General features: G+C 35.8%; 2 protein-coding genes across 26 annotated transcripts in view; both read left to right on the forward strand.

Annotated features, from left to right (window-relative positions):
- The first annotated feature begins 11 nt into the window (after positions 1-11).
- LOC129952532 (calaxin-like) lies at positions 12-1,301 on the forward strand. Its single transcript, XM_056065153.1, has 3 exons — positions 12-461; positions 855-962; positions 1,021-1,301. Exons 1-3 carry the CDS (start codon positions 99-101, stop codon positions 1,219-1,221), a joined length of 672 nt encoding a protein of 223 aa, XP_055921128.1. The 5' UTR covers positions 12-98; the 3' UTR covers positions 1,222-1,301.
- Positions 1,302-5,404: 4,103 nt separating this feature from the next.
- LOC129953637 (phosphatidylinositol-binding clathrin assembly protein LAP) overlaps positions 5,405-25,818 on the forward strand; it is a 38,189-nt gene continuing 17,775 nt past the window's right edge. For 7 of the 25 annotated variants that reach the window (XM_056066890.1, XM_056066885.1, XM_056066888.1 and 4 more), the window contains exons 1-8: positions 5,405-6,489; positions 20,312-20,454; positions 20,563-20,638; positions 24,005-24,034; positions 24,182-24,284; positions 24,355-24,476; positions 24,543-24,736; positions 24,801-24,937. In XM_056066890.1, coding sequence (XP_055922865.1) covers positions 6,360-6,489; positions 20,312-20,454; positions 20,563-20,638; positions 24,005-24,034; positions 24,182-24,284; positions 24,355-24,476; positions 24,543-24,736; positions 24,801-24,937 — 935 coding nt within the window. In that variant the 5' untranslated portion in view covers positions 5,405-6,359. The remainder of the gene's footprint in view (positions 6,490-20,311; positions 20,455-20,562; positions 20,639-24,004; positions 24,035-24,181; positions 24,285-24,354; positions 24,477-24,542; positions 24,737-24,800; positions 24,938-25,818) is intronic. The other 18 variants (XM_056066881.1, XM_056066891.1, XM_056066892.1 and 15 more) reach the window with 6 other exon arrangements.

Below are 25,818 nucleotides of genomic sequence, written 5' to 3' on the forward strand. Positions count from 1 at the left end.
TGTGGGCTCATGGAGTAGGCATTGAAAAAAATATAAAACATATTTTAAAGTACTCTTAATTTTTGTTGTTTAAAAACAGAAAATTATCAACAAGCAAAATGAACAATCTTGATGGAACATTAGATGGAATTCAAAATACGCGTTTTCTAAACATTTATCATGGGCTGGTCAGGCAGATGGTTAAACAAACTCAATTCACAGAAATGGAATTGAACTGTATTCTAATGATTTATCATAAGTTTGTTTTATTAAATGGACCAAAAGCAAAAGCAATGACGAAGAAGCAGTTTTTCCATCTATTCGAAGTGTTGTTTAAGATTTTTGATTTGCAAATAATCGAAAAGATCATGTTATTGATTGCAAAAGATTCAAAAAATCACGTCAGTCCAAGTGCTTGGGTGAACTTGTTCTCGGTGTTTATGTCGGAATCGCTGGATGAGAAGATGAATTATGTTTTTAGTGTAAGTAATTTATTTTAAGAGCAGGTGTATACATTTTAAAAACAGTACCCTTGGCGTGATGGTTAGTGCGTAGGACTGTCATGCCAGGGGTTTTGGATTCAATCTCTGCCTGTGCCATCAAAATCTCTTTTCATTGGTACTGCCTCTTGCGAGGAATTGACAAATCCTCGAAGAATAATTCTTGTAATGAGAAGTGCTTTCTCAAATGAGCCGTTCGGATTTGGCTTTAATCTGTAGGTCCCCTCCATACCTGACAAAATTACTCGCACACAGGAATGGTTAAGACCTGTAAGTCACTAGCCCATAGTTCTTTTCTCAATTCATTGCTGCGCCACCTAATGTATTTATTTTTTACATATATTTTAATACATATTTTACATTCTTATATTATAGGTATACAGTTTATATGAAACGAAGTTTTTGAATAGAGAAATTTTAACAAAATTTGTTGAAAAATTCTTCACTGGTGAAGATGAAGATGAAGTTGCGGAACTTGCAGCGGTATGAATTTTTGGAATAGTGATTTTTGATATGTAACGATATTTTTTTTTCATTTCAGGATATGGTTGATTTGTTATTTAAGAAATTTGATGTTGATCGTGATGGTTTGATTTCTTACGATGACTATTGCACAGTGGTTAGGAAGACGCCAATGCTTTTGGAATTTCTGGGTACATGCCTGCCATCGCGTGATGGATTGACAGTTACTGCATATTGTTCAAATATTCTTTCGAAGATTGGTGATATGCAGTCCAGTTAAAATGAGTTCGTAGACTTTGATTAAACAAATACATATGTTTTTTATTTATAATAAAACATGTGCTTTTAAATATTGAGGGACGAATTATGAATTTGTTGGCACAGTTTTTATTAAATTGGGTCTATTTCGTGAAATGAAAAATTCAAGCGTTTAAGTATATAAGTTTATGTGAGCTATTTTACATGTGAATCATGGGCAGGTTCAGGCAAGTTTCTAGAATCTGATTGGTCAGCTGCCAAAAAATGACCTTCCAATTAAGGCAACTTTAATGGAAAGTTGACTGGAAAGTTAGTCAAGAAAATCTCCCCAACCATCAAGTCTAGCTACTTATGTCAAATTGACCATTGATCATGTTTTTTCATTTAACTGAAAGCTGAACTTTATTACTCTATGCTTTATTTATGTTCTTCGCAATATTATTTAATGTTTTATTTGAGAGGGGTTCGGTGTATGTTCATAATATTGTATGTTTAATATTCTGTATTTAAAAATACTGTACATTTAAAATACTATGTCTCAAAATGTTATATTGTCAAAATACTGTATCCCATAATACCATATAATACAGGAAGTTTTGACAGATCAATTAGTTTGGTCCAATTGTTTATGTAATTGTTGATTATGATAGGAAGAATTCATGTAAAAATGTGACAGAGATTTAATTCTCCTTTTTTTACTCTATTTCTAAAAAAAACTTGAGTTTTGGAAATGAACCGTTATTTTGCTTTGCTTTATTCCATCAAATGTGACAAAATTTAATGTATTTTTTGTGCGACAGTCGATAAGCACCTCTACGCTTTTCTAAAAGTTTTTGCATGTAAGTAGTCGTGTTTTTCTTTTTTAAGTTATTATTAGTTCATTTTGAATAATTTTCAATTAAATTTAGTAAAAATGGGGAAAGCAAAACATTTAAATGAAGCCGAAAGGGCCAAAATAAAGGCTTAAAGTGAGTGTGGTCAATCAATCCAACAAATTTACCAAAAAATCAACCGCAGCCGCAAAGTTATTTCCTCATTTTTAAGAAATGAGCATAGCTATGGAAAAAATATGAAGGGCCGGCCATCTTCTGTCATTACAGCAGCTTACAAGCGAATTATTTTGAGCTACGCTTTACCAACTTCCAACCAACCAACTTCGAAAGACGCAACGCCTCGATTTCTGCTTGTCGTCTTTTCAGAAGAGAAAAAATTTAATTTGGAGGATCCCGATGGTTAGGCTTACTAATTTCATGATCTTCGAAAGGAAGAGCATACTTTAGATCGACTGCACAGCTGTGCTGGTGGTGTCATGGTATGGGGAGCTATAACGTACTATGGCACCATTGAATTACAATTTCTTACTCGTCGTATGAATGCCACAGCTAATAATGGTGTACTAAGAACGGCGTTCCCTGCAACCAAGGATATTATTGGGCCCTTAGAATGGAAGTTCCAACTTGATAACGCCCCTATCCACACCTCTAAGGTCGTAAAGTATTGGATTGAGCTCCAAAAAGTACCCTTTCTGATATAGCCGCCATACTCGCCCGACCTTAACATATTGGTAAATGTTTGGCGGTGGCTTGCACGCAAGGTTTACGAGTCTGGAAGGCAATATCCAACTGAAGCGGAACTCATTGAAGGAATAAAAAGTGCCTGGCAGACTATTTCTCTGGACTATATACAGAAATTATATGATTCCTTACCCAACAGGCTGTACGAGGTCATAGTTAACCGTGGTGGTACAACACATTATTAATTTGTTTAGGAATAAGTTGTAAATATAAGGAATTCAAATTAAAAAAACTTGGAAGTATTCTCTGCCCATTTTCTTATGTTATTTGGCATTTTCAAGTGTGGGTTCTAATCAAATGGCCGGAAAAAAGATGATTTTTCTTATTTAATTCTTTAAAATTTTGTTAAAATTTTATTTATTGGGATCGTACCGAAACTTAAATTTATTTTCGAGGATAATGTTACAAACTTTCATGGGCAAAAAGTTCGTTTCAAATGTTTTATTTGATTGGCTGATATTAAGCTTCAAAGATAAGAAGCATAGGGGGCGCTAATCGGTTGTCGGGCAGTGTACCTTTTATATTATTTTTGTTTTTATTATTTCAGAGACTTATGACTTGCTTACATATTATGTTAATTTTTAAGGAAAGTATATCAGAACATTATGAAAAATTATTATGATGTTTTGTTTAAAAAAGTATTCTGTTTTCAAAATGCTGTAATAAATAAGGCTAAGAAATAAAAATCGTTTTAATAATGTAAAAAGATGCGCACTTTTTTACTTTATCAAAACGATTTTTATTTATTTTAGCCTTATTTACAGCATTTTGAAGCACAAAATTTTGATATACAGAATTTTGAGAAACAGTATTTTGAGTTACAGTATTTGAAATACAGTATTTCGAACCCAACCCGTTTTATTTACTATACACATACACAATACAAATAATGATGGACTTGTGCCTGAAGACGGGTTTGTAGACAATAATGTTTTTGGTAGCTTTTGTATAGTGAATTGAAGGTAGAGGTTAGTAAGTTAAAGTTCTGAGTTTTGAAGTTATGACACTTTAAAAACTAAGTTGTTGCTTTGGTTGAAATTTACGGTCAAAGAATGCAGTTAATCGCAAATGAAGTCACTTATATTGCCTGAACTTGCTCAGAGACTCATGGTACTAGAACACATTTTTAACCAATAAAAACTCAGCTAACCACCTTAGGTCTTTATAACCGGTATGTATAAGTAACAAAGGATCATATTTGTGATTGTGCATTTATTAATTTAAAATTGCTCCAAGCCCAATACAATCTCATCTTGCTATCTAAAAAGTATCCAACTATCTCAGATTATCTCACACAACAATTTAAGAAAACAAATCCTTTATGTCTCTTTCCCTCTTTTTATTTTGTATTGTTAGCAACTTTTATAACTTGGATTTATCATTTTCGGCCATGTTTTTCTGCTTACAAGTTTTGTAATGATAAGGTATTTTTACAAACATCTGAAGGAAAAGTTTTTTCTTTATTTTGAAGCTAAAGAATACGTTCATTATTTTAGTTTCCGTAAAATTAATTGGAGAATTTTGTAAGCCTATGAGTGTAATCAGTGCTGCCAGGAAAAGATTCCAGCAATTGTTGGAATCTGCGTGCTGGACTTCAAATTTAAGATATTAGGCGCATTGTTTTCTTCAGAATTGATTCCGTGAATGTGAATGCTTTTCCGTGCATGAAATTTGTTCACCCTTAAGTGAACATAATGAACTTTGAAAATTAATTTAAAATAGATTTGAATTTTTCCTCGCTCAAAAATTGTGATAATTATTATTAACGGGCGACTTTCCATTACCGCAGCACGAATTTCCTTCGGATTTTTTTTTACAGTTAGTTAGGGTTCTCAACAGAACAGGTTTTAAATATTAAGCCGTGGAAACACGTTTAAGTCATAGAAAGGAATATTTCCTTTTTCGGACTTAGCCCTACTTTTGTTGTATTTCATTTTTTGAGACTAAAACCAATTTTTTTTTAATTGATAACACGGCCGGCGTACCCCCTGCAACCCCCTGCTTGGGATCACTATAGGATTTGGGGTGGGTGCAAGTTTAGGTCTATGCAAAGTACTTTTTGCATTTGAGCACTAAAATCAAAGAAATCCCCCCCCCCCCCAAAAAAGCAAGTTTGGCAATACTGAACAAAAAATTGGGATGAAATGTCAAAATCAACCATTTCTGTTTGTTTTGTATGTAAAAACGTGAACTTTGAAAATTAATTAATCATAGAAATGAATGTTTCCTGGCTCTAAAATTCCTAAAGTTATTATTTATTTGCACATATCTATCAAATAAAAAACCGCGAGTCGAAATTCGTGGTGCAGTAATGGAAAGTTGGACCATTATTTATTTGCACCTATTTATGACATTTAAAAAAAAAACAGCGTCTGAAAATTCGTGGTGAAGAAAACATTCATACAATAACAGAACTGTATAAATTTAAAATCATGAATTCTGAATATAAACTTAAAATAAATTTATTTTTACTGAAATTAAAAAACCGCATACATTTCTTGAACGGCTATGGTTCACCCTATGCTTTTCCGTTCTCCTTCAAAATTGAACAACATAACCAAACGTCAGTGTCAAATAAATTCTCATTCGATACTCGTTTCACATTTCTCAAATCATCAACTTCACTTCGAGTTCGACTTCATTTCCATTCTGCGATTTTTGTGTGGTTTTATTTGGGACAAGTTGGCATTTGTGATTCTCCCTGCCAGGCCAGGCGCAAACGTAGTGAAAAAAAAGTTAAAGAAGAAGAAGTAACAGAACATACTCTACACATCATATAAAAAATACTTACTGTGCAAAAATTAATTACAATAAAACAAAAAGAAACTCGAAAAAACTTCATCAACTCGTAAAAATAGTTACAACTTTGAAGTCTCAAATAAAAAGAAACTCAGCAAAGAGTTCCAACCAAGATTCACAAGAATCGAACAAGAAAATTCAGAAGAGTCACATAAAAGTAGATGGTGGAGCACCATCATAGTCATCGATTGAGAAAAAAGGGGGCGGCGGTACGTAAAATATCACGCACTACAATTTTACAAAGTAAAAGACAATTTCCTCGACCGCAATGAACATCTAAAAAATTATAGTGTGATAAAAAAGTGAAGAAATTCTTTAAAGAAAGAAAAAACAATAAAGAAAACCTACAACACGCCCTTTTTGTCGCAAATAAAATATCTCTGGTTTATCAGAATTAATATTCTAGTGATCCAATAAGACTTTTAAACTACACACTCACCATCCACATCCAAAACCATCCCTTCCTTTCCTCATCGACTACCTACTTGGCTTGAACGGCAACAGCAAACGACTCGAGATCTCCTAGTTACATATATCGAAAACTTGGAAAGAGTGTAAACTTGATTTAAAGAAGAAAAAAAAAAAAAATTATCGGCAACAAGGCCGAAAGAATCTGAAAGTGCGAGTTCATTGATAGATTTTGATTGATTTCCAATTGAAGAACAACAAGAATCTTTTTTATTAAAGGAGCACTGCGTGGAGCAGAAGAGGAAGAAAGAGAGAGAGAAAGGGGAAGAGTTTATTAGTTCAAGACAACAGCAGGAACCTAAACAGCCTAATCATTGCGATGGCAGGGCAAACCATGCAAGACAGATTCTTGGCCGCTAGACATAGTTTAGCTGGTCAAGGTCTGGCAAAGTCAGTGTGTAAGGCGACGACAGAGGAATTGATTGGCCCGAAGAAGAAGCATTTGGACTGTAAGTACATATATAACTCATTTTTTTTTAACTTCCTTCTATTCTCCCTGATGTCTTATTATATCATCTTAAATTGAAAGACTTTTCAAATAGATAAAACCAATAATGATGTTTCGGTATGTTATTATTGTAGTTCTGGTGATAAAAATAAAGAAAACACCCCCATTTAGGGAGCAGCAACAACAGTGCTATTTTATCGTAATTTAACGTTATTTTATTTTCTCCATATGCAGTGTACCAAGAAGAATATTGTGATTGCTGTAATACAGTTCTCCATGATAGTGGAGGTGGATTTTCTATGCAAAATTCGATAAGAAGTTTTGCTTTCTGCCCTCGAATTAAATCAAAAAGAGAAAAATGTTTTCGCTCTTATACATATGCAATCGTAATCGACAAGTGCCATTGTGCCATCGATTGATTTGATTTGTTTTTACTTGGTTCTTTTTATATTTGTGTAGAGAATATTATTATTTGACACTGACACTGCTGCTGCAATAATAAGAATCAAAGAATGAAGGTACCGTTGTTAGGCTGTAAAATAAATCAAAAACAAAATACATAGGTACGAGCTTTCACAGTCAAAGTAGGCTGTGCAATGCGATTTGGGCAACAATTGACTCATTAGTATTTATGCATTAGTATTTAGGTATGTATTAAATTAAATCCTTGATAATGCCTCACAGATCAAGCTTTGACATTAGCCAAGAATATTAATTTATTTAAATCTAAGATCACAGATCGATTCTACAATGAAATTGCTCGAATTCGAAAAATTGGTGCTAGGCACACTACCGGTCAAAAGTTTGAGACCACCTCTGAAATTTGAAAAATATCGAGTTTTAACCCCTTAACTGAAGGTTTAGGAAAAAAGTTAATACGTGAAAAAAGTGAAGTGAAGAGCATGTCTAGTTTTGTACAAAACATAAATTATTTATTTAAAAAAACAATAAAAGCTCTAAATTGAGTTTTCATCAAAAAACCCTCCTTTAAATTCAATAATTTTTTTTCACAATTCTGGGCAATCTTCTTACAAGGTTTTGTATATTTTCTTGTGGAATATATTCCAGCAATTTTGTAGAGTTTCCCAAAGAGCAGATTCCGATGTTATGTGGTGAGTCCGGACATTTCTGTCAAGCTCTTCCCATAAGAGCTCAATGGGGTTCATATCTGGAAACTGCGGTGGCCACACCATTACTGTAAGAATTTCCTCATCTTCTTTTTGTTTCAGGTAACCCCGGCAAAGTTTTGAAGTGTGTTTCGGGACATTGTCTTGCTGGAATACAAAACCTTCACCGATTAGTCGGAGTCCAGATACCAAAATTTGGTCTTCCAATATCGTTTTATAGACTTCTTTATACATTCTTCCGCCGATCACTCGTGTTAGATCTCCTACTCCATCGAAGGAAAAACATCCCCACACCATTATTGAACCGCCTCCATGCTTTACAGTTGGGACCAAACAGCTGGTAGCATCTTCTGTTCAGCTCTGCGCCTGACGTACACTCTGGGATTTGAGCCAAATATCTCAAACTTGAACTCATCGCTCTATAAGACTATGTTGAAGTCTTCATCTGTTCAATGCTTCCGACCGTTTGATCTTGTTTGGGGGTCGTAGAAGTTATTTCCGCACATGCCTTAGCTTTCGTTGTATCGTTGATATAGATAATGGTTCTTCCCGGATTTCATTGATCTCGGCGCGTATTTCTAGTGCTGTTTTCTTCCTAGAACGCTTGCTTATGGTGATGATATGCAGATCTTTGGTTTTCGTCGTAACTCCAGGTCGTCCTGACCTTGGTTTATGCTTAAAACCGCCGGTACTAGAGTAACGCTGTATGGTCTTGTGAACTGCTCCTTTGGATATCTTCAGTTTTGTGTCGATTTCTATTTGCGAATAGCCTTCTTCAATAAGAATCATAATCGCAGATCGAGTTTCAATAGTTAATTCCTTAACTTTTCCCATGATGCGCACTTTGTTTACTGGAGAAGATCACAGCCTCAAATAAATTTAAATTGGATCAAACCGAGCATTATATAGAAAATCCTGAATATATTGGTATTCAAATTCTACATTTTTTTACCCTTTAATATTACCCCAGTCATAAAAAAATTCCAAAATGTGGAAATCCAAATAGGAGCCAGAAACCCAATACTCTTTTTTTTTACCTTTTTTTCACAAAATTCCTCATTATTTACAGAAAAGGATTAATATCTGGGGTTTTTTCACTTGCACCTTTTATGAATTGTCTAAGTTAACAATGCAGGTAAAAAATCCTATATTCATTCATAAACCCAAGCAACCCTTTGATGTTGGTCTCAAACTTTTGACCGGTAGTGTACATATCTATTTGACTACTTTCGAAGGAACGAGAATCGAATAGTAGTGCCAAAAATGTATATTCTTATGAACTTTCGAATAAACAAGGAACTACATAACTCGAAAGTAGAATTTAAAACAAGGCAAAATCCAAAATAATCACTCTACATCAAAAGTGTTAGTAAAATGTAGACTATGAGATCCATTTACCAACCCATTTACACGGGGAATTCGTGATTTTTGCCAAAAATAGGGTTTGGACTTTCGTTTCTATTCCTAATTCATTTCAAAATTCATCATCAGCGGGCACACGATTGAAGTCAAAACTTCGGCAAGTATTTTTGACATGGTTTGCTGTGCAATTCCAGAGTTCTTGCACCACCGATTTGGTTTTGGTAACCTCCTGTTGCAAAAGAATTCAATGCTGCTGATAACTTAATGATAATTGGAACAGCATTTTGTCTTCTGCCAGCAGTCATGTCGGATGATATGGTCCATAACTGTCGATCATCTCTAATGGAGATGGCGCAACAGTTTAATATTCACCTTTGCTGGGTGCCGGGCCATAGAGACATTCCAGGTAACTGTAAGGCAGATGAACTCGCCAGGTACAGTACAGCCCATCCTACAATGTTTGGCAAGTACTGGCATACCAATCGCTACTTGTAAACTGCTACTAATGCAAGACGCTGCGAGGAGGGCAGGCACCAGGTGGACCAACATCACCACGTGTCAAGCCACAAAAAACATCTGGCCAACACTGGATTTTAGGAAAGCACACAGCAGAAGCTGTATGGACGAGGAAGAGGAAGAAACGGTTCTTCATCTTTTCGAAAACGCAAGAATTACCTAGGAGAATTCTTCTTTAACGATCTAAATCATATCGGTATAATCAGCCTCTCACGTTTCGTAAGGGACTCAAGCTGGTTCCATTGAGCTTAGAAGGAAGCCTCAAGATTCATGTGGTATCACAATGGGCCATTAAACTGGCCTAAGTGTGTCCGTTTCCATCTTGGACAGCCACTATAACCTAACCTTACCCTAGAAAGATTATAGCTCTTAATAAAACTAAAACAAAAGCATATATTTTTCATTAAGAATGCGTTCAAATATTCTACCGTATATAAAGGGCGATTTTTTAAAAGCTATAGGAAAGTTTTCCAAAAGAAGCACGTAAAATTCAGAAAAATGCATGAAATCTTTACTTGAATGTTGCACCTCAAATGGTCCATCCGCTTAGTCCAATTTTGGTATACTCTTTCCAACATTTCGGCCGGTATCTCAGGAATATATGCTTCAATGTTGTCTTCCAATGCCTCAATTAAAGCGGGCTTGTCTGTTAAGACATGAGCTTTAACATAGCCCCACAAAAAAAGTCTAAAGGCATTCAATCTCACGATCTAGGCGGCCAATTGACCGGTCCCGAGCGTGAAATAAGTCAAATGTGGCGCGTGCTCTGTGACCTTTGGCACCGTCTTGTTGAAACTACATGTCATGCAAGTCAAGCTCTTTTATTTTGGGCAAAAAAAAGTTGGATATCATCTCACTGTAGCGCTCACCATTCACAGCTATGTTACGATTCGAATCATCTTTGAAGAAGTACCGTCCAACAATGCCACCAGCCCATAAACCACACCGAACTATGACTTTTTGACTTTTTCTGGATGCATAGGTAGCTCTTGCAATGCTTCTGGCTGACATTCAATCCAAAACCGTCAATCCTACTTTGTTACGTAGCCATTGAGCTAAAAATGAGCTTCGTCGCTAAACACATTTTTTCCATAAAAAAGTGGATCTTGGGCCACCTTTCCAAGAGCCCATTCACCAACGTTGCAGAAGGTCGTTCGGCTTCAATTCTAATTCTTTCGCAAACTTTTCCACGTTGTTGAGTTAGAGAGGCCCAATTGCTGCGAACAGCGGCGACGAATCGATAATTGATGGTCATCATTAACACTGGCCGATACAGCTGCGATGTGTTCTTTAGTTCATCCTACGTAAGCGTGTTAGTGGTTTAATTTCCAACAATGGAATTTAGTTACGATAGCCCGAATAGCCGCTTCAGTGGGTCGATTAAACTGACCATAAAATGAAAGAAGCGCGCGATGAACTTTCTCAACAGAACACACATTTTGATAGTAAAATTCCATAATTTCGCAAGCTTTGTTCGTTTGGAAGATGATTCATGGTTAAATGTGTTTTGATTTTAAGATTTTTTTTTTATATTGCAATGACTGGTTACTTTAGAGTAGATTATAGTAATGTTCGTGGGCTAAGATCGAATTTTCTGTCTGGATACATCCACATTAATTCTAACAGACCAGCTGTTTTGGCATTGAGTGAAACCCAAGTACGTGAAGATTCCGATCCTGCTGAATTTTTTATTCATTGTATTGCTTAGTGTCATTATTCTTCTCACACCATGGTCTCGCCCAAACCTGGAAAGAGTTTCAACTTCTCAGGAATTTGATGCTCTGTCTGACTCCATACAAAGACTTGTCTCCCTGTATTCTCACACTGAAATCGTTATTACGGGCGATTTTAATGTTCACAATTCTTCGTGGCTTCGCCATTCGGGCCAGACAACGCCCGAAGGAATGTTTGCTGAGATTTTTGCTGAGTTTAACCATCTTACTCAGCTTGTCAATGAGCCTACTCGTATATCAGACGATAACGGCCGAGCAGAAAATACCCTTGACGTTTTTCTCACTTCTGATACTGATAAGTACACAATCAGTGTATTGAAGCCTCTAGGCACATCGGACCACAGTGTCATATCTGCTAATTTCTCGTGTCAAACAAATCCAGTTAAAGAAAGAGCTCCAAAGAGAACCGTTTGGCAGTACGAGAAAGCCAACTGGAACGGTCTCAATAATTTCTTCAGTATCTTTAACTGGTCGCTATATGATTTCTAGTATGATTCATTTGGGAATGGAAACGTTTATCTCGAATAGGGTTAAAAGTATTAAACCCAAGGTTAAATCATGGTTCGATTCGAGCTGCAAAGAGGTTATCAAGGAGAAAGAGGTGAGCTTCCGGTGTTTTAAAGCCAACCCAACTGAGGAAAACTGGAAAAAGTTTAAGCAAGCCAGGAAGGCCTGCAACGCCTATATTCGAAGGACCAAATTTTTACATGACCAAAAATTACGGCGAAAAATACTGCAATGTCCCAAAGGCAGTAAGAATTTTTGGTCATTTGTAAAAAACATAAGGAATTCTTCCTCTTCCTCGGTTCCTACGCTTGTTGTCAATGACACTCCTTTAGTTAGCTCTATTGATAAAGCCAACTTATTTGCAAGGCAGTTCGCCGAAAATTCCACCTTACCAAATAGTGTCATGACTCCCCCAGTTCTTGAACGCGTAAATGATTCTATGGGACCAATCTTTTTTTTCGTACTCGAACTGTGGCGAGAGTTCTTAAGGATCTCAACATTCATAAATCCGCTGGCACAGATGGTATCCCCGCTATTATTCTGAAAAGGTGTTCTTCCACGCTAGCATAACCACTGCGTAAGCTTTTCCATCTATCCTATTCTTCTGGGCTCGTTCCGAGTTGTTGGAAAACTGCATTTGTTCAGCCAATTCCAAAAAAAGGCGAATCTTCTTCTCCCACAAATTACCGACCGATAGCACTAACGTCCCTTCTTTCTAAGGTCATGGAAACGGAAAATTGTTGTTTTAACAATAAACCTTAATTTTAGAGTTTTAAGTGAAATTCAATGTTTGATCTAAAATTTTAAGACCATAAAAAATAAATATTCATACAGATACAGCATAAAGGAAGGTAACAAAACTGCAAAAGAAGCAGCTTGTACACGAACAATTTAAAGATGCACTTCTGATTCTGCTAATTCTTGAGCAAAAATAAAAAAGAAAATTGGCGTAAACGCAAGTTCCTCAACAGTTTTTTTATTTATTTATTTTCATAATCATCAATTATTAGAGTTTATAGTAACTCTTACAAACTAGCGAAATACAAAATTTGTTTTAACATACATTTTAGTTAATTAACCAGAAAGATAATTTACTCTATCAAGTACTTCATGGAATAAATAAGGATTTCAAACACTAGAGTTGGAGCATGCAAATTTATAAGAGACAATAAAAACAGACAGTCGATAAAATAGGATAAAATATCTTTAATAAACATTATGGAAAATATTTTGAGGCGGTTTTCAAAGGTCTGAATGCCAAGAAGTTGGCGTCGAGTATTATAATTTGGCATAACATCAACGTTCCATCTAAGTTTATAAATAACTATTCTTTTAAGCAATGTAAATCGTTTTTAAGGTATAGGGATAACTTAGACCTTTAGAGTTGCGGAAAACAAATGCAAGCATAGAGTTGGCCTTATTAAAAATGAATTCTAAATGCTTAGCGAAGTTGAATTTAGAGTCAAAAATGACTCCCGGATATTTTTTGGTTGAGACTCAATCAAGAACTTTGTTTTCAATATGATAATCATATACATACACAAAAGAAGACGAGCGGCGGGAAAATGAAAAACATTGACATTTACAGATTGATTTTACACCATATTGATAAGCCTTGAAGATCTTCTTGAAGCACACAGTCAACCGGATCCTTAATGCATCTCAGATATTTGAGATCATCGGTAAACATCAAGGAAAAGGAATTTAAGAGAAAATCAGGAAGATCATTATGAATATAAGAAACAAAAGTGGTCCAAGATGGCTACCTTGAGGAACACTCGAGGAAACATCTATTGGACTTGAGACGATCGAACCAATATTAATTGGGTCCCGAGTCCCGTAAGATACTCACGCAACCAATTTAGCTAGTTAGAATTTATACCGGTGGACGAAGCTTCTAGCTTCTTATTCGTATTTAGATCTATGTATATCTAAAGTCTTCTTTTCTGACCAACTCATTGCTTCCAAATACTTGGTTCCTCTACTTTTAAATTCAGATCTATATCGCAAGTTTCTGCTAGCTTGCGCCATTCCTCAAAACATCTTCTATTGCGTAGCATAACACGAAGTTTAAGTGTCTTGATAGTGGCGACATCACAGTTTCCAACATTGTCATATAGTTTAGTGAGTTTATCGGAAGATGAAAAGTTCTTTTGATTAAGAACCTTAAAAGTTTTCCAACTGCTTCGAATTCTTTTCCTCCCTAAGTCTGTCCAGCATAGAAGCGAAGACTCCACACTGAGTTCATAAACGCGATACTTGCAGCTGTGTCTTATTTGTCTGTTATAGAAGCAATTTTTCCAAGTTGCATTTATATAATTTTTTGCATTTTTTAGTTTTTCACTCAAATGCTTATCCGTTTTCATATTTCGCGTGGTCAGCACTCCAAGATATCTGGATTCCTTTACAACTTCAACAGCTTTTCCATCATAAAACCATTTCTCGTTCGCACGTGTTCTACCACCTCCCTTCTTTACTATCAGTACTTTGAATTTGTTCAGATTGACCACAAGGTTCCACAGATCGCAATATTCTTTTAATTTGTTAATCATAAGTAGTAGAGTTTCTGTAGAATATGCCATCATCACTACATCATTTGCAAATAGCAGAGCTTTGATTTGTTGTCCTCCATATTCAATACCACCAGGTAAACAGTTCACTAAGTAATCTATATAAAGAGCGAAAAGATCTGGAATTAGTGTACAGGAGCCTTTTCGGACTCCGATTTGAGTTACAAACCACTCCCATTTATTTTGTCCATTCAAAACTGCTGACTGTGCCTTTGTATATATGTTTTGAATCAGTTTTCCAAGCTTTTGATTCATAAGCAAGTCCGTAGACCAATTTTATTTCTTGCTAAAAATGACTCAGCAATACTTTTTAGCAATACTTTTCGTTTATGGCTTGTTCGAAAGAACTTTATCTAAGGTTTTCGTTATGACTAGTTCAGTGTCAAAAATGCAGTGGACAAAGCAAGAGCGCGCGTTCGCGAAGAATTAGCGGAGGCCCTAGACTGCTATAAAGCAGACATCACCGCTATCCAGGAAATACGATGGGCCGGGCAAAAAGAGGATGAAAAAATGCGATATTTACTATAGTGACTGCTACCACGAAAACCAACAGCGCTTATTTGGATGCGGATTTGTCATTGGAGCCAGACTTAGGCAAGACGCTTTGAGCTATAGGTGCATCAAAGAGCGCCTCATGACACGCATCAAGGCTAAATTAGGCAACATTCGCCTGATATGCGCGCACGCTCCCACAGAAGAGAAAGATGGCAACACCAAAGATATGTTCTTCGAGCTCTTAGACAAAACATATGAGCAATGTCCTAGCTACTATATTAAAATTGTCCTGAGCGATTTTAATGCCAAGCTAGGAAGGAATAACATCTTTGGTGGAATAAGCAGGAAAAACAACCTGCACGACAACACTTCCGACAACGGAGTCAGGCTCATAGATTTTGCTGCGGGGCGAAACGTATGGTAGCCAGTACGCCTTTTCCACACCTCAACATTCACAAAGGTACTTAGACTTCTTCATATCAATCTACCGTCAACCAGATTGACCATATTGCGATCGACGCCAGACACGCTTCCAGCATCATGGATTTACGAACTTTCCGAGGAGCTAACATCGACTCGGACACTACCTCGTTGTAGCCAAGGTATCACTTCGGATTGCCAAGATGCAATCAGAGAAGCCGCCTCTGTTGTGCTGTGTTTCAAGCACCCACCAACAAGGAACCCCTGGTTTGATGAGGAATGTCGGCAGGCAAATGCAGCCAAAAAACAGGCACGCAAAGCGGCACTGCATAAAAGGACGAGAGCTGCTCGTGAGCTCTATGCGCAGAAGAGGCGAGAGGAACACCGACTTCTCAGAAGGAAAAAGAGAGGGCATGATAAGCGTGCGGTTGAAGATGTTGAGAGCTTTAAAAGCAGGAATGAAGTTCGAAAATTTTATGAACAGGTGAAACACCTAGAGCCGAAGGCTGCAAAGACGAAAGTGAACCGATGATGAACCGAATTCCACTGTCAGGATGATCCATTCAACATAGACGACGAAAGCCAACAATCCCGACCTAGACGAAGTAAAGATTGCCAAATCTAAGCTGAAGTCTAATAAAGCCGCTGGAGCGGATGGCTTGAATGCCGAGCTCTTTAAAGGAGCTGGAGATAAGTTGGTTAGGAGCATGCACCAACTTATCTGTAAGATATGGTTGGAAGGAAGCATGCCCGATGAATGGAACCTCAGTATTGTTTGCCCGATCCTGAAAAAAGGAGACCCTCTAAACTGCACCAACTATAGAGGAATCAGTCTACTTAACATCGCCTATAAAATCTTCTCTATCGTAATAAGTGAACGTCTAAAGCCCATTGTTATCAACCTGATAGGTCCTTATCAGTGTGGTTTTAGACCAGGAAAGTCCACAGTCGATCGAAAATTCACATTACGGCAGATCCTGGAAAAAACCCAAAAACACCAAATCGACACCCACCAACTTTTCATCGATTTCAAGGCCGCATATGACAGCATATACAGGGACCAGCTGTATAGATCCTTGTCTAGTTTTGGCATCCTTGCCAAACTCATCCGTTTGTGCAGGATGACCATGGAGAATTCACGCTGCTCCATAAAGGTTGGAAACAACTTAACAGAACCGTCAAAAAAGGTTTTAGACAAGGTGATGCGCTGTCGTTCGATTTTTTTAACATGGTACTTGAAAGAATAGTGCAGATCTCACACGTCAACACTAGAAGCACTATCTTTCAAAAGTCTGTCCAATTACTAGCATATGCTGATGACATTGAAATAATCGGGAGAACTCAGCGTGATGTCAATGGGGCTTTTGTGAGTATTGAGGCAAAGGCGGCAAAAATGGGTTTAACGGTTAATGAGGGCCGATGTCTTGGTCAAAACGTCACCATCGACAGACGTAACTTTGAAGTAGTCAAGGTCTTCGTCTACCTAGGCTCGGCTGTAAATGCAGAAAACAACACCAGCGCTGAGATCAAACGCAGAAAAACTCTTGCTAACCGTTGGTTTTTTGGACTAAGAAAGCAATTGAGTGGTAAAGTCCTCTCGAGGGGCCAAAGTGTTGCTATATAAGACCCTTATCATCACCGTCCGTTGTATCCGTGCCATGATGGTTAGTGCGATAAACATTCATGTGAGAGGTCTTGGGTTTGATCCCTGCCTATGCCACCTAAAGTTTTTTTTTCACGGGTACTGCCTCTTGCGAGGAATTGACAAATTCACCAAGAGTAATTCTTGTCATGAAAAGTGCTTTCTCAAATTTGCCGTTCGGATTCGGCTTAAAACTGTAGGTCCCTTCCATCCCTGACAACATTACTCGCACACAGGAATGGTTGAGAGTTGTCAGTCACCAGGCCCTAGTTCTCAAACGGAATGTTGCGCCCCAGATTTATTTATTTATATATTTTTTATCATACCCGTCCTACTATACGGTGCAGAAGCATGGACTTTGACAAAAGCGGATGAAAGTACATTGGGTCGGTTCGGGAGAAAACTTCTTCGTGCGATCTACGGTCCCGTATGCATCGAAGGGGAGTGGAGGAGAAGATGGAACGACGTGCTGTACGGGCTGTACAGCGACGTAGACTTAGCAAGAAGGGTAAAAGTCAAACGACTAAGATGGCTGGGCCACGTGGCCCGGAAAGTCTTCGAATCCACACCCACAGGAAAGCGCAGTAGAGGAAGACCACGGATCAGGTGGCCCGCACAAGTTAAAAGTGACCGCCCAACTTGGAGTAACTGGAGACATCTAGCTAGGGACCGAGTTATATGGAGAAGTTTGTTGGGTGAGGCCTAGTTCACACAGGACTGTAGCGCCACTTTAAGTAAGTAAGTAAGGCAATCTGCACACAAACATTCGGCTGCTGAAATTAATTTTTGCCCATACAAATTGGCAGTGGAGCAACAACTTAATACACACGTTTATGTTGCGCGAAAAAATGCATGTGAAGCCTTCGTCGAAAATCTGCCTGACGAGGCACATTACCATATTTCAGAATGTGTGAACAAACAAAACATGTGATATTGGAGCCCCACTAACTCGAAAGAACTTTATGTGAACCCATTGCATACAGAACGTGGTGTGCAATATCTCCAATCGGCATTATTGGCCTATGGTTCTTTAAAGAGAACGAAAGATTAGTTACGGCCAATTCTGAACGTTATTTCAGAGTGGGATTGTGATTGTGGAACTTGAAGAAATAAATGTGGAGGAAGTGTGGTTTTAACAGGATGGCGTCACGGCTCACAAGGTAAGAAGGTTTGCGTGAAAACTTCCCCGAACGGCTTTGGTATACACTCATCGTCCAAAGACCCTTCGTCATCTTGAAAATAATATTCGTGCTGCTATCACCGAAATAAGTACAGATATGCTGGAAAAAGTGGAAAACAATTTCAAATTCTGTCTATCTCATTGCATTCATGGGAACGGTGGCCACCTTCGAGATGTCGTTTTTAAAACCAAATAAAATAAAACTTTGAATGTACTTCTATACACAGAAAGAATAATAAAATCAATATTGTCAATTCTTTCTGTGTTATGATTTTTTAAAATAAGGAAGTAACCGAGCCTCACCCTGTACATGATCAATATTGGAATATCCAGGTCTAAAACCAGGTTATTTGTCCCGTACTTATAAAATTCAACTGGTATTCGGTCAGAACCTGTTGCTTTGACAATTTTGAGTCCAACTATAGCTCTTCTTCCGAAAGCAGACCGGATCAGGTTAAGATACTATTTTTTCACCACTCTATATCTTCACATTGAAGATGCATCTGCAATATATATTAAAAGTTACAGAGCTACTAAACCATCGGCTACCTAATATAAGCGTTAGACATTTACTTTCCAGGAATTCTCAATTAGACTCGACTTGGTCTTGATCATAATATCCAGTTGCTAGAATCGGGTATAGAGGATTGGAAAATTTTATCCCCACTATTGGTTGGAGAAATTTAAGCATCCTTTTTTACAAAATTTGGAGAGCCGGCTGAACAAAGTGAGTCCCGAATCCTATATGGACAATTAAATTACAACATGAGTGTGAACAATTATTTCGACGATTGATATCCTTTCCGTACAATGGCTTTTATTTTCAAAACCAGTGGGGATTTTTTGCGTTTAAATTACCAAACATCTCCAACCAAAACACTCGGTGCACATTATGTAATCTAAAAGAAGCCGAAAATGTAACGCATTTCCTAGGAAGATGCCATTTCCTTCAGACAATCCGCCGAACTTTTTGGGGGAAAAAACGTCCTGAAAAATGATGATATCGTTTTAATTCTCAATGGTGAAAACTGGACAGCATTGTCCAATTTTGTCCGCACGGTGCTGAACTATAGAAAACAAATTATCAACCAAACATTTAATAATTTAATTTAAAAATAACCGAATACGTCATTAAATTTTTTTTGAAATTAAAACTGTAATTAGTATACATTTATGTGTTTGTATATAAATTTAAACTCTTTTTTTCTGGCTGACGGCAAAAGCCAATGATATACTTTTTGAATTTTTAAAACAAATATGTAAATCAATTTTCTGCTTAATAAAATAACAGATTTTACTACTACTACTATTTTTTGCCATTCGCAGGGCTAATCACCTTCTGAAACTTAGGCTGCGATAAAGTCAATTTAAGCCTTTGTCATTATTTTATTTTTAAAATCGTTATATGTTTCAACAAAAGCGAAAATCTTTGGTGCAGTGGATGAAGCGATTTAACTTCTGCAGGGTAATGTTTCATGTTTTTCTTCTGGAGAAAACAATACATTTTTCTTACTGGTCCATGGCGAAAATTGATATTTATGGCATATTATTTAGCCAAATGTCTACACATTTTCTAGATTATTGTGTATTTCCTCATACATAAAGTATGGTCTGTGCCAATTATGTTATTTACACCGTACACTTCAATTTATTTTTGGTAACATTTTTAGTCGATTAGATGTTCTAAAATATTACTTTGGAATACAACTTACTTGTCATTTTGCAAGCAAGCTCATATACTCGTCATGAATATAAAGTGCAAGTACATTGTTAAGAAAATGCATATTAACACCAAAAACGGGCGTATACTTTGATAAGACTGATAAGAATATTCCATTGGATTTATGGTTAAAAGTGTTATGCTCCCTTAAACAAAAGATAAATTCTGAAATATTTCATTATTTTCGATTAATAATTTGTGTTTTTATTTTTTTGCTGCAAAAATAAAGAAAAATAAAATAAACAAACAAATAAAAAAAATATTGCTGCTTGGTTCTTTTTATTATTTATCATTTATTATTTTCGTTCACTGATAAGAAATTTTTTTTTAAACAATAATAAAGTGTCAAATGTGCATAAAACAATCACTAAGCAGACCGAACCCCCGTTGCACCGGTTGCCATTAATAATTGTTTGTTAAAATTATGTAAATGATATCATTTAAATAAAATCCAGAGCATAAAAATGATGAGAATTTAATATTCTCTTGAACTTTTCTGTGTGTTGAGGGTGATTCTTTTAAAGAATTAAAATTAATTTATTTTCTTTCAGACTTGGTTCATTGTACCAACGAACCAAATGTATCAATTCCACATTTGGCAAATTTACTTATTGAGAGATCACAAAATGCCAGCTGGGTTGTGGTATATAAAGCTTTGATAACGGCCCATCATCTCTTGGCATATGGAAATGAGGTAAGTTAATTAATTGAGCTTTACTTCTGATTTTTTGACTTTTTAAAAATGTTCATTAATTGATATTTATGTTTTTGTGTGTTCTTTTTGTTTTTTTTTTATATATAGAGATTTATGCAGTATTTGGCTTCGAGCAATTCAACTTTTAACTTGAATAGTTTTACGGATAAAGGTGGTGTGCAAGGTAAACGCAATATTATTTCATTCCTTGTTATCATTTGTATTTTTGTTCGTTGTTTTCATTTACATTTTTTTGTTGTTTTTATTTGATATTATTTGAAGAGCTTTAAATATGAAATTATTGGTAAAATGTAGTTTGTGTTGGTATTTAAGTTCGGTTTTTCCTTAGACTAATGCTCAATTTCTGTTTGATTGGACTCAATAGTTTTGATAGACATAGAAACAACACACGAACGTAAGGAATTACATTTTAATAAATGTATGTTTAAAACTACAAATTTGTATCTAAATAAAAGATATTTTTTTGTTTAAATAAATTTGTTTGCAAGGTAATCCAAATTGAATAAATAAATTCCAGAAGATTCACAGTTAATTTGAGAAGTTTAAAAAAGTTCCTATAGTAAAAGTTAAGGTTACTTATTATACTTAAACCTCAAAGTTTGTATATATAGGTATTATGTATTGAAGCTCAATATCCTATTATCCATACAGGTAAGGTTAAAGTGGTTGTCCGTGATGGAGTAGGACACACTTAGGCGAGTTTAATGGCACATTGTGATACCACAAAAACCTTGAGGCTTTCTTGTAAGCTAAATGAAACCAGTTTGAAATCCTTACGAAACGGGAGATGCTGATTATGTTAATATGATCGAGATCGTTTAGATTGCTATACTAGATTTTTCCTAGGCAATTCTTGCGTTTTTGAGCTAGAGCAGGGCATGTACAGGTGAGGAACTGTTTTATGCGATCTGCTAAGTGATAGCAAGCATCTTCTTCGTAGCTTCTTGCATTAGCAATAGTTAACATGCAGCAATTGGTATGCCAGCATTAGCCAAACGTGATAGAATGGCTTGTACTGTATCATCCAGCATAGTTGAATAATAAACTGTTGTGCCATCTCTATTAGAGATGATCGACAGTTATGGGCTGTTATTAAGTTTGTAGAGATACAAATGTTGATATCTCGTTTTTTTTAAAGCAAGGACAAGACTTCTTTTATCGCCAAAAATACCGCCTGGAACACGCTACAATGATTGGGAAGGCGAAATGAGAGACTTAATTTTAGTTGTTCAGAGTACACACATCCAAAAACCTTTTCATTTATTTTTGATCCATCTGTGTAAAAGTGGACTTACTCGTCTTCCAGGAAGTGCCCTATCTTCGTAGAAAGATCTGAAAGGTATAGAAATCTGGAAGTTTCTGTGGAATTGCAGTTAAGGGATGGTGTAGTCTGTGTGCTTTGGAATTGATTCTAAATACTTAAGAATTACGGAGTGGCCAATGTTGTTTTTAACCCACTTCGATGAAGCTTTGAGATGAATAGCAGAGCTTGCAGCTATTTGTTAGTTATGTATATCGAGAGGTCTAATATAGAGTAGGGTATCCAGTGCCGCGGATTAGGCCGTGCGACGCTATCCGCTTATGCATAGGCAAGGTAAACGTTGCACTTTATTTATTGTCGCGGTTTATAGCTTTTTCTAAAAAAATCCACCATACACAGTACGTTAAATTCGGCCTTATTACCGATGTGTATAACCAATGCGTAATTCGGATTTTGTAAACCCACATGTACTACAGTAGCTTTTTTGACTCTTTCTTGTTTATTGCGTTTCTAATTTAGTTTTTTGTCTAAAAGACCCAGATACTTAGGGAGGTTTAATCTATGAAATTATAAACTTCCTCGAAAATAGGACTTATTCGGTTTTGTGTGGGTTGACATCCAGTCCACACCGAGCAGCCCAAAGTATTAGTTTGTCTAAGGCATTTTGTAAGAGTTCTTTTAAGTTGTTAAGATGCTTTCTGAGACTGCTCTAGAAACTTCATCCATATAGGCAATCACTTTGAAACCCTCCACATCCAGACCAGTTAGGATTTCATTTACCACCCGGTTCCAGAGAAGAGGGGATAAACCACCACCTTGCAGTGTCCCCCTACAACGAATCTTTTAGCAGAAGAGTATCCCAGTTTTGAGTTAACAATTCTGCTAATCAGCATTAAATGAATTAACTCCCCAAGCGAACTCACAACGTTCAGATATGTTACTGCAGATGTGATTGGAGATGTGTCCAAGCTGTTAAAACCGCCTTCGAAGTCAAGGAAAGCACACATAGTAGAATCCCTATGATGGAAAGAGTACTCGATGGTGCGTACTAATGTGTGTAACGTCGTTTCAACCGATCTTTAAGGTTGACTTGCGAGTACTTACCTGGGTACTTACTTTGGGTATAAAAACAACTTTAACTTCTCTCCATGCCGAGGGAATATGGACCAGATATAGACAGCTGATAATAAACGCCTTGAGGATTGGTGCAATTATATCTGAGGCTTTTTTTAGTTCGGCTGGTATTATGTCATCTGGTTCTGCAGATTTAAATGGTTCGAAGCTGTTGTGAGCCATTGAAACTTGAACGAAATTGATTGTTGTCAGTTGCAGTTAGAGAGCTACCAGGAAAGCGAGTATCCAGTAGTTAGTTACTTCACTTGAAATTGTCCAGGAGCAATGTGCAATTTTTCCGCCATGGGCACTCCATTTTGGTTTTCATAATTAAAAGATTTAAAAAATAATCCAAACTACAAGTTCCGTTTTCGCAACTAATTTAAACAAATCTTTTTAAGTTGTGTGTAAGTTATTGAGTTGATTTCTATGACCCTTATTTTGTAAATATCGATAAAGTTATAAGGTTATCTCATTATATCTTTAAAAAAAACACCACTACCTTTTAAGCACTGAAAATTAAGAAAATCGTTATTCATTCAACAAATTGTGGATCCTCGTGCATTTTGATACTGCATCATTTTAAATTATGTTATAAGAATTTCGTTTTGTAAATATCACTATATACTATCCTACTATGTTTCATCTAGATGTCTTCTGATCTGACGAGAGACCTTCTTAAGTGATAAATTTTTCCTGAGTAACAATGTAGCATACAACTGTGGTGTCTAAAAAACTCTTGTTCAATAGCGGCCAACTCTCTTTTAATACATAGCCATGAGTCCCACTTCTTAAACTCTTTAACAACTCTCAAGAGTCAGCTTTTCTTTATCTCAGTTTTCATTGGTATAATCAACAATTTTTTAAATAAATAATACATATTTAAATTCGGTGGTCTTCTTCTTTTTTGATTTATTTATTTTATGTAAGTTCTTATAATTTTAAACTGGAACGGCTTTTACTATTTTACATATTTTCTTGTTTCAACTAACAATTTTTGGTGTATTAACAAAACAGAAAAAAAAAACAAAATTAATTGTATCAGTGAGAATTATTAATAATTATTAACACTATTGCTCTTTCTTTCTTTTCTTTTGGCTTTTGTTTTAACTCAATACAAAAAAAACTTACCATTTACAATTCCAATCATAAAAGAGGGCATGGGAGCAGTTGGGGCAAGAATGGGTGAGTACAAACGCCACTTCACCTGTAACTTTAACTTCTACCTTTTCGCCATACTATTTCAATGCAAATATTTAACTCACATCACTCATAGTAGGAATTCCATTGATTTTAATAAAGTTTCTGTGTGTTTTCTATTTTATTAAATAGGCTACGACATGTCACCATTTATTCGTAGATACGCTAAATATCTTAACGAAAAAGCCCTTTCATACCGAACTGTTGCATTTGATTTTTGCAAAGTCAAAAGAGGGTAAGTGATAGGGGTTGTTATAAAGCCATATGGTTTGGAAAATGTATATTTAAATTTGTCCTAATTATAGTAAGGAGGAAGGATCTTTGAGGACAATGAATGCTGATAAGCTGCTTAAAACTCTACCAGTATTGCAAGCTCAATTAGATGGACTCCTTGAGTTCGATTGCCAAGCAAACGATCTAACAAATGGTAAGTAAAATGCTAAAAGTAACACCCTTTATTATTTTGTTTTGTTTTATTTTTTTCCTCTAAAAGGTGTCATCAATATGAGCTTTATGTTATTGTTTCGTGATCTCATACGCTTGTTTGCGTGCTACAATGATGGTATTATCAATTTACTTGAAAAATATTTTGATATGAACAAAAAACAAGCTCGTGATGCTTTAGACTTGTATAAAAAGTTCTTAGTTCGGATGGATCGCGTTGGGGAGTTTTTGAAAGTTGCAGAGGTAATTTTTCTAGATTTGTGTTTTAACGAGAAATAATTTCGATATCGGTTCTGTTCTGTTGTAGAATGTTGGCATTGATAAAGGTGATATACCAGATTTGACAAAAGCACCTAGTTCTTTGCTAGATGCCTTGGAACAACATCTAGCAACTTTGGAAGGCAGAAAGGGTTCTGCTGCAAATACTCCAACTCAGTCGGCAAGGTAAGTAAATTTTCAGTGAGATATTTGTAGGTATTCAACTTTTTTAAGAGCCGTGGTTAAAAATCTTAAAACTTAAAAAACCTTCTTTCAATATAATTTTCTTGTGTTCTTTTTGATTGCGCTTTGGTTTATTTTTATAACTTAATCCATTCATTGTCAAGCTGAACAAATTAAAGCCCTCTTGCTAGATTTTGTGAAATTAAGTCCTGAAACTTTATTGATATGCCGGTATTTTATTCGAAATTGATAGTGTTAGATTCATAAAAACACATTTTGGTTAACCATTTAGCTAAAATTGAAAACAAAAGCATTGTTCCCTTACCAAAGCGCCTTCAAATTTGTTCAATAGTGAAAAGTTTTTCCTTTTTAAACGTAAGTAAAACAATTCTAGCATATTTCTTAGTTTTGTTTTTCGCTAGCAAAAATCGTTTACCAAGTCCATGTTTTAATTTTGTGTAGAAATTATTTTTAGTTCTACCGCAATTTATTTTTGTTTTATGAATTTAAGTTATAACTATTTATTTTTATTTAAAATACATATAGATGTAGTAAATTTGTGTATATGTACATATTAGTCTTAAAACAATAAAAATTCCAATATTTGTTTGTAGAATAATTTAGTAATCTATAAAATTTTCTTTCGTCTTTTTTTTCTTCCCACATATTCACTACTTTCTTACTAATTTACCCAATTTGCACTTAATTAAAAATATCATTTTTGAATTTAAATTTGAAAACCTTTTTCCTTCTTTATCCATTGTCCCGTTATGTAATTTTGGTTGCATTATGCTTTTATTTTAAATTTTAAATTATGATTTGATTTGAAAATCATGCAAATCATTCGCACAATTCGATACCACGGACTTTTACAATAATTGATA

The sequence above is a fragment of the Eupeodes corollae genome, chromosome 1 (genome assembly GCF_945859685.1).
Source record: "Eupeodes corollae chromosome 1, idEupCoro1.1, whole genome shotgun sequence".
Lineage (NCBI taxonomy): Eukaryota > Metazoa > Arthropoda > Insecta > Diptera > Syrphidae > Eupeodes > Eupeodes corollae.